The sequence below is a fragment of the Cicer arietinum genome, chromosome 3 (genome assembly GCF_000331145.2).
Source record: "Cicer arietinum cultivar CDC Frontier isolate Library 1 chromosome 3, Cicar.CDCFrontier_v2.0, whole genome shotgun sequence".
Classification (NCBI taxonomy): Eukaryota; Viridiplantae; Streptophyta; class Magnoliopsida; order Fabales; family Fabaceae; genus Cicer; species Cicer arietinum.
This window is the reverse complement of record NC_021162.2, coordinates 25,305,400-25,314,564: the sequence shown is the minus strand read 5'-3', so window position 1 is coordinate 25,314,564 and position 9,165 is coordinate 25,305,400. Positions and strand designations below refer to the sequence as shown.

At 31.8% G+C, this 9,165-nt stretch overlaps 1 protein-coding gene across 4 annotated transcripts in view; it reads left to right on the top strand.

Annotated features, from left to right (window-relative positions):
* The first annotated feature begins 1,420 nt into the window (after positions 1–1,420).
* Positions 1,421–9,165, top strand: part of LOC101504772 (sulfite oxidase-like) — a 14,954-nt gene continuing 7,209 nt past the window's right edge. For 2 of the 4 annotated variants that reach the window (XM_073365599.1, XM_073365600.1), the window contains exons 1-9: positions 1,421–1,604; positions 3,195–3,310; positions 3,408–3,470; positions 3,678–3,714; positions 3,844–3,925; positions 4,597–4,715; positions 4,828–4,923; positions 5,233–5,343; positions 5,433–5,534. In XM_073365599.1, the coding sequence (XP_073221700.1) occupies positions 1,530–1,604; positions 3,195–3,310; positions 3,408–3,470; positions 3,678–3,714; positions 3,844–3,925; positions 4,597–4,715; positions 4,828–4,923; positions 5,233–5,343; positions 5,433–5,534 (801 nt within the window). In that variant the 5' untranslated portion in view covers positions 1,421–1,529. The remainder of the gene's footprint in view (positions 1,605–3,194; positions 3,311–3,407; positions 3,471–3,677; positions 3,715–3,843; positions 3,926–4,596; positions 4,716–4,827; positions 4,924–5,232; positions 5,344–5,432; positions 5,535–9,165) is intronic. The other 2 variants (XM_004513572.4, XM_027330221.2) reach the window with 2 other exon arrangements.

Sequence of the window (9,165 nt, the reverse complement as noted above, 5' to 3'; positions counted from 1 at the left end):
GGTATGACAGATATCTATGCACCAACTTGAGAGGGGGTGTTTGATGGATCAAGGAAAATCATATTTGATTCTCTTTTATTTTATATTATTCTATTTATTTTTATTTTATGATTATGTCATTAATACTCAATATTACTATTGTAATTTTTTCCCCTATATAAACAACTTAGAGCTATAGTAATAAATATGAAAGTATTTTGTCTTTTACTTTATTTGACACAATTTAAATGTTTTGGGCTCATAGTACAAAACAACAAAAATTCAATTAGATGCAAGCCATCAGATTCAAGTGGAGGTGGATGAAATGGTGGATTGTCTCGGGGTTTTTGTGTGATAAAAAGGTACCTAAAGGAATTTTGTTATTGTATAGCTGTAAGATGAAGGATGTCGTATATGACAAAGTGTTTTGCAGTAGTAATATGACATCACGAGAGTAACATAAATGTAGCATAGTTGAGAGTGTTATGTTGGATTGAATGTTGGAAAAGATAAGATTAAAAAAGATAGCATTGAAGATCCAATTAAGGTAACATCTATTATATAAAAGACATTTGAATCTCTTTTTAGGTGGTTTGAGCATGTATGGAAGAAATATGTAGAGGCAAAAGGAAGACCAATAAAAATTACAAAAGAATCTATCAAATAAGATTTAGAAGTCAACTGTTTAGATAAAGATATGATATTTATTTTTTGAAACCGCTATTGTTAGTATGTTAATTATTAATTCGATAGTATATGTTTGAGGTGAAAATCGAACTCAAAACTACCTTATGATTTTACTCCTTTACTCTCCTACTTTGGCCATCAATCCAACTTTACACCCTATAAAAATATGATATATAATAGAATATGGTGATGTTGTTTGATCTATATAACTATGTAATTTACTTCAGCTAAGTTGTAAGCGGCTATAGCAAGTCTAATTCATTTTCTCCAGTTTTAATCCATTCTAAATTCGTCTGTCTAACAAATATCATTTTTGCCTCTAAAGTAAATAAACACAAAATCTCTTGAGAGAAGAAAAAATGAACATAGACACAAAAGCAGTCAGGTACGAGGTTCTAAGATATAATCAGAAACAATTAAGTGAACAAACACAACAAAACCGGTGAGATACATCCTGGTTCGTTGCTTTTCTTTTTTAACCTTAAACTTTTGAACATCAGATTAAAGACTAATCCGAAAAGGACAAAGATAGTGGTGGGCAAGATAAGAAACAGAAAAAACAGCTATAACCAATGGTAGGAAAAGAAAGTGGTTATTTATTATTAATTAATTAAAAAATTAATGAAAAAATGCTGCAAAATGAACATAACATGTCAGCAGAAATGCAAATGCTCCACGTGTCCATATTTCATCCCCGTCGGATATCCATTATAAAATGAAGAGTGGGACCCAGAACCATCATCCTCCACTCATGTCGCATTTTATAAACTTCATGTAGAATTAGAAGTTGTGGTTGTTATTGCCATTGCCACCATCTCCAAATCGTACCTTGTGTTGGTTTGTTTCTGAGACGTTAGAGAACAATGCCGGGAATCACTGGCCCTTCTGATTATTCTACAGAACCTACTCGTCACTCATCTCTTCAAATTAACTCCAAGGCAAGCTTTTCTCTTTTCATTTATTTATTTATATTTTTTAAAATATTATTTTTTATTATATGCAAATACAATTTACCATGATATCATATTGCATTACATAATTAGAATGAGTCTGTTGGTTAAACAAGATTGAGCTTGTGGAGGACAACTATGTTTCAATCTCCATAGAACACATATTTGGAAAGGGACGAAGAACTTTAAGCTGTCATCTAAACCACCAGCACAGATTAGTCTCATAGTCGATTCAAAGAGCTGAAACTTGTGAGGATAGTTTGTGGAGCCATCGTGTGCCATAAACCATAATTACGGTGGTTTCCTAAAACAAAATATCATATTGAATTTGAATTTTTATTTTTCTTAGTTTATTACATTGACTTCCTTTATATTCTTTTCGATCTTAAATATAAGTAATTTTGAGTCTATAAAAGTTGTTTATATTTAAGATAGGAGGGAGAATTAATTAGAGTATTAATCTTATAAGAAAGACAATAGTAATACAATTAACTGCATATACACAACAGTAATATAATTAGCTTCTACTTTGAAGCTCATATGTATGTATTGTATGTATTTTGAACATGCATATGCAAAAACAATAAAGGGTGGTGAGGTATTTGAAAGTGTTACATTTTTCTGAAATGACGTCCTAATAGTGAGGTAAAGACAATTATTACTAAAGTAAAAGTTAGTTTCGAGTAAATAGTCATTTTAGTCCTTGAAATTGTAAGAGTCGGTCAATTTAGTCTCTCAAAATTATAAAATAAAAAATGAGTCCCTTAAATTTAAGTATATCAATTAATTTTGACTCTCCATGAAACCAACAAAAGACATACATATTTGACTTAAATAGTCTTTTGCTACATCAAGACAAACAAAAAACCTTTAAAATTGTGGTGCAAAATTTAAAAAATGAGTCCCTTAAATTTAAGTATATCAATTAATTTTGACTCTCCATGAAACCAACAAAAGACATACATATTTGACTTAAATAGTCTTTTGCTACATCAAGACAAACAAAAAACCTTTAAAATTGTGGTGCAGAATTTGAAAAAAGAAATAAGATGATTGACATTTATCAATTTAGTGGACTAAATTTCTATATTTGCAAATTTGAAGAACTAAATAGATCGACCATTACAATTTGAAGAACTAATCATGTGTTTGGAAGCTGTAATTTCCACAGTGACGTCTCAAGTTTGTGTTAAAGCTAGAACTAAGCTTTCAGTTCACCGTGCGTTTAGGTGTTCCCAACATAGATCCAACCCTACCAGAAAATGCCTATTTAAAAGTTTTGTTGTTGAATAGCTTATGCTAAAAGTATCAGTTTAAACAGTTGGTATGCAGACAATGTAAATATAGTTTAATTATATATGTTGTTATGTTCTAAATATTATTTCTTAAAACAACTTAAAAAATATCTAAATGGTGAGATATGACTTGACGTTTGTGCAACGCATCGTTGTTAAAGTCAAAACGTATATGGTCCAGTGGTTCTTGAATTGAATGTGATATTTCATTTAGATATTATATTTTTTCTCCTGCATGTTTTTAGCTATCTGTTTCTGAATTCCAATGTATTGTTATCCTCAGGAACCTTTCAATGCTGAGCCACCATGTTCTGCCTTGATTTCAACATATTTGACTCCTGCAGATTTATTCTACAAGAGAAATCATGGTCCCATACCAATAGTCGATGACATAGAAAAGTGATATGTTAATCTTATTAATTATACTTCTTTTGGTCAATGTTGTTCACTATAGTGGCTTTTGAACATTTTTTTCATGACATGTTTGGCAGAGCAGATACAGTGTGTCAATATCTGGTTTGATAGAAAATACCAAACAAGTTTTTATGAAAGATATCAGGTTGGTGCTGGTTTAGAAATCTCAGCTTCTATAAATTTTTGAATATCAACAATCAATGGAATCATATACTAATTGTATCATTTTATTTGTTGTTTAAAGCAATATATTCAATTAATTATAGGATGCCGAATATTCAATTAATTTCCTATATTTATCTCCAATAATTTGCCTTTCAAACAGAAAACTGATTTTGCTATTTGATTACAGGATGCTTCCCAAGTACAATGTCACTGCCACACTACAGGTTGGATGGATATAAATTCATACTAATTTTTATCGGATGATATAGAGTTGCATGGAAGAACAATATCGTTCTGGTTTTATGTGTGCTTCATTCATCAAATAAATTTGGTTTTCCCTCTGGAATTTTCAGTGTGCAGGAAATAGAAGGACTGCTATGAGCAAGATTAAAACAGTTAAGGGAGTTGGCTGGGGTGTTTCTGCTATTGCCAATGGTTAGTACTTACATTTTGATGGATACTGACTCAGGCGTCTTTTGATTCTTTTAATAGCCTGTCAAAATGTGAATGATTTCATAAAATTTCATTATTCTTGGAGCTTTTCTATCAAATTTTGTCGGACTAGGTATTTTTGTTTATGTAGCGTCGACATTTCAGATTGAAGGCGTGTTGACACGTGGTTAAATTACAATTGACTGCAGCCGTCATGAAATATTAGATGATTATAACCCATTATTCATCTATGGCTTAATTGCAGTTTTGATCCCCTTATTTTAGCTGAATAACGAAAATAATCTCCTCAGTTTATTTCTCCTCAATTTTAGTCTCCAAACAGAATTTTGGTCCAAAACTTGATGAAGTGTTATTTTTTTAAACCACACCACACCATTTATGATCATAGATCGCAAGTACAATTGTTACACCATGAGATCTTGAGGCATGGTGTGACTTAAATAAGCGCAAAAAAACGACATTTTATCAGGTTTTAGACCAAAATTTTGTTTGAGGAACCAAAACACGAGAGAAATAAAATGAGAGGACTATTTTCGTGATTCAGCTAAAATAGGGGGGCAAAAACTGCAATTAAGCCTTCATCTATCTATGTTTGGCATGTTTATTCTAATACGTTAACATCTAATCGTTGTTTGATTATATTTTTCTCCCAGCTGTGTGGGGTGGTGCTAAATTGAGTGATGTACTTGAACTTGTTGGAATAGCAAAGTTGACAAGTACTGCTAAATTTGGAGGAAAACATGTTGAATTTGTAAGCATTGATCAGTGTAAGGTAATGACTATGGTTTGTGAAACAGTATTTCAGAGATTTCGGACTCTTTCAAATTATTTATTTCATCCATGAATATTACTTTGTTGTTTCGGTAAATCTTGAAAAAGTATAGGAGGAAAATGGAGGCCCATACAAGGCATCAATTCCACTAAGTCAGGCTACAAATCCTGAAGCAGATGTTCTACTTGCTTATGAGATGAATGGAGAAGTAAGTGAAAATCTCGTTTATTGTTGTGTTTTTAATTTAATTTTGAAAATTATAAGAGGAACTATTAGAACAACTTAGAGATTAATGAGCTGGAACCCGATATTCTATATAATAAAATGCTATTGCGTCTTTTGATTTATGTATCTGAACATACTTAGTGGGAAAAGGCTTGGTGGTGGTGGTTGATTTATTTTTTTTGGTTTTTTAGAGACTGGGAGTTTTGCCACTGGAGGTTATGACATAATGTGTTATTATACTGATCTGATGTTCTAATCTCAGTTTAATCAATATCTTGTTGCTTTTCTTTAGCCTCTTAATAGAGATCATGGTTATCCATTACGTGTGATTGTTCCTGGTGTTATTGGAGCCCGGTCTGTTAAATGGCTAGAAGTTATTAATATCATAGCAGAAGAATGTCAGGTCTGATATGTAATGTAAAATTGTTCTAAAATAGTCAAATCAATTTTATTTTCACAATGTCTAAGAATTGTAATATTATAATGTCTTAGGGATTTTTCGTGCAAAAAGACTATAAAATGTTTCCTCCATCAGTAAATTGGGAAAACATTAATTGGTCATCTAGGAGACCTCAAATGGATTTCCCTATTCAGGTATTCCCATTATTCCAATCTTTTCTCTCAACTAAAATTTTGAAAAATGATACTTTCACACACAAATTTGATAATTATTGGATGGTTAACAATGTTCAAATATATAGTTAATTATGTTGAATGGATGATTAATAAATATTGTGCTTAGGGTGTAGTTAAGTTAAAACAAAAGAGGGAATAATATTTTTTTTTTTAATTATTATTGAAACTGAAACAACACAAACATATATATATATATATATATATATACACACACACACACACACACACAATGCCGCCAGTTATCTAATGAATGCAGAGAATAAAGGAAAAGTAAATTTGGAAATAAATCAAATCAGAGTGATTTGATTCTTTCCCAAGATACAAATAAACTTAAATAGAAAATCAACTAATAAACACAATCATATAAGATCTGATTGCTATATGTCAACACAAACAAACTTCTTATAGGGACCAAAATCAAATTTTGTTGATTTTATGGTGACAAAATCCAAAGAAATATTAAAATTATAATGATGTCGCAATACAGCTTCATTGGAAGAGTTATAGGAAGTTTAAGCTCTTCTAAGATTCTTTGAAGCCATAGGATTTCACAAACACCTTGGGCTATTGCCCTAAATTATGTTTTAGCACTGCTTCTAACTACTACATTTTGTTTCTTCCTTCTCCAAGTAACTAAGTTTCCCCAAACAAATGTGCAATTACCAGATGTTGACTTTCTACCAGTGATGGACCATGCCCAATATGTGCCAGCAAATACCTTAATGCCTTGTTGATCAATTTTTTTGAAAAATAGTCCCTTTTTGGGGGGAACTTTTGAGATACCTTAGAATACGGTGAACAACCTCTAAATGTTCTTTGTGAGGTGAGTGCATAAACTGACTCACTAAGCTAACAACAAAGACTATATTTGGACGAATATGAGATAGATAAATTAGTCTTCCTACTAATCTTTGATACCAAGATCTATCCACTTGATCACCATTACCATCACTATCAATTTTCTAATTAGGATCTATTGGAGTATCAGTTGGCCTACAACCCATCATCCTGGTTTCTTTTAGAAGATCTAAAATATATTTATGTTGTGATACAACAATCCCTTTCTTTAATCTTACAATTTCCTTTCCCAGAAAATATTGTAAAGATCCAAGATCTTTAATTTCAAACTCAGCAACAAGAGATGCCTTCAATTTTTTTATTTCATTAGAATCATCCCCAGTGATAACAATATCATCTACATAAATGATCAATGTAGCCATTTTACTTTCAGAAAAATATTTCACAAACATGGTGTGATTGCTTCGACATTGAGAATATCTCTGCTTCTTAACAAATTGGGTGAATGTTTCAAACCATGCTCGAGGTGACTGTTTCAAGCCATAAAGAGACTTATGAAGCTTGCAGACCTTTTGGTTGAATTTAAATTCAAACCCCAAGGATGAATCCATATAGACTTGCTCCTCTAAATCTCCATTTAAAAAAACTATTTTTTACGTCTAGATGATATAAAGGCCAATCCAAGTTAACGGCTAAAGATAAAAGAACTCTAATGGTGTTAAATTTCGCAACAGGAGCAAAGGTTTCTGAGTAATCAATACCATAAATTTGTGTAAAGCCTTTGACAACTAGCCTGACCTTATACCCCTCTATTGATCCATCAGCCTTGTGTTTTATGGTGAACACCCATTTGCACTTGCACAGTTCTCTTTCCTCTAGCTAGATCCACCTTTTTCCAAGTTTGATTTTTTTTATAAGAGCAATCATCTCCTCAAAGACAACTTCTTTCCACTTATGAACCCTTAGAGCTTGTTGTATATCTCTTGGGATATGTGTTTTGTTAAGTTCACATGTAAAATCCCTAAAAATGGGGGACAATTTATCATAAGATATAAAGTTAGAGATACGATGTTTTGTACATGCTCTTAGCCCTTTTCTAACACCAATGGGTAGACTAGAATCATCAAAGGTAGGTTATAAAGGGACAACATCACTGGGAACAGGGTCAACAAATACAAGATTATTATGATTAGAATTTTTCAGATTTTGAAAGGGTACAATAAAATTAGAAAAAATTTTACCTATTGGATTCTTGGATGTTTGGCACTGTTGAGGTTATCTTCTCTGTGACACTTTTTTCCTTAAGTATACGTGGTCAAAGGGTTGGATACCTTTATTACCAATTTCAACTATCTCATTCTCAACTTGTGGTTCTGTCAAGACATTTCTTGAATATCATGTTCACGACTTTCTTAACTAGATTCACCCAAGGATTTTGTTGTGTTACTTTCCTCAATTTCTAGTATTTTCAAATAGGATTATGTTATGTTACTCTTCTCACGATGTGTTTTTTCCAAATTGTTTAGAAAATTTAGATTTGCAATTTTTAAATATTGAACATCTTCTTCTTCTATTATCCCCCTTGAAGATGATTACCAAAAAAATGAGTTTTTTTCAAAGAAAGTGGCATCCATAGTCATAGAAATATTTTTGGAAATAGGTTCAAAACATTTGTATCCTTTTTGGGGTAGAGTGTATGAAAGTTTATTATTAGGAAATAGACTTGTGAAAACATCAAACATAGTTTTGTAATTTAACACTTTGATAGACATCATATTTATCAAATATGTTCTAGTGAGAATTGCTTCTCCCCAAAGATACTTTGGAACCTTATTTTGAAACAACAATGCCCTAGCCAACTTTAAGAAGATGTTTATTTTTTTCGTTCAGCCACTCCATTTTTTTTTGTGGAGTATCCACATATGAATTCTGATGAATGATACCTTGTTGTAGCCTTTCCATTATCACTACGAAATTTGGTCAAAATCATTTGAAGATACTTTCAACTTCACATTTTGTTTTCGTTAAGTAAACCCAAGGTAATCGAGTATGACCATCTATGAAGGTAATAAACCATCTTTTTCCATTAGGAGTAGGGTCCCTACAAGGTCCCCAAACATCACTATGAATTAATGTGAACAGACTAGATGGTTTATGCGTCTGCGGAGAATAGGAAGAACGACGATGCAAATTGGAAAACTTCAGAGAAAAATCAATCTGGGTTTTTATTTTTAAAATACTCGGGAAATAAGTGCTTCAAATACAAAAAATTTGGGTGTCCTAACCTATAATGTCATAACATTATTTCTTCATTATTATGAACCAAAAGTGAGTTGAGACAATTACTATGACATTCCTCCTTAAGATCAACCTCATCATCAAAGAGATAGAGACCATTAACCTCTTTAGCACGACCAATCATCCTCCCCAATTTCAACTCTTGAAATTGACAATTAACCAGGTTAAAAATAGCCAAACAGTTAAGATCTTGTGTCAATTTGCTTATGGAAAACAAGTTAGATGCCAAATTTAGAACATGAAGGACATCATGAAGAGTTAGAGTTTTAGAAATAGGGATATAACCAACTCCAACTATGGTGGAAAAAGTACCATTGACTATCTTTACCTTTTTATGATCTGCACAAGCACTATAAGTGGGAACAATTTTGAGCAATCTGTCATATGATCAGTGGCTCTAGAATCGATGAGACATAGATGTTCTGAATTTGGTTTGGAACTAAAAAGAGCAGAAGAGAAAGAGATACCTTTTTTAGCAAAAGAAGATCAATAA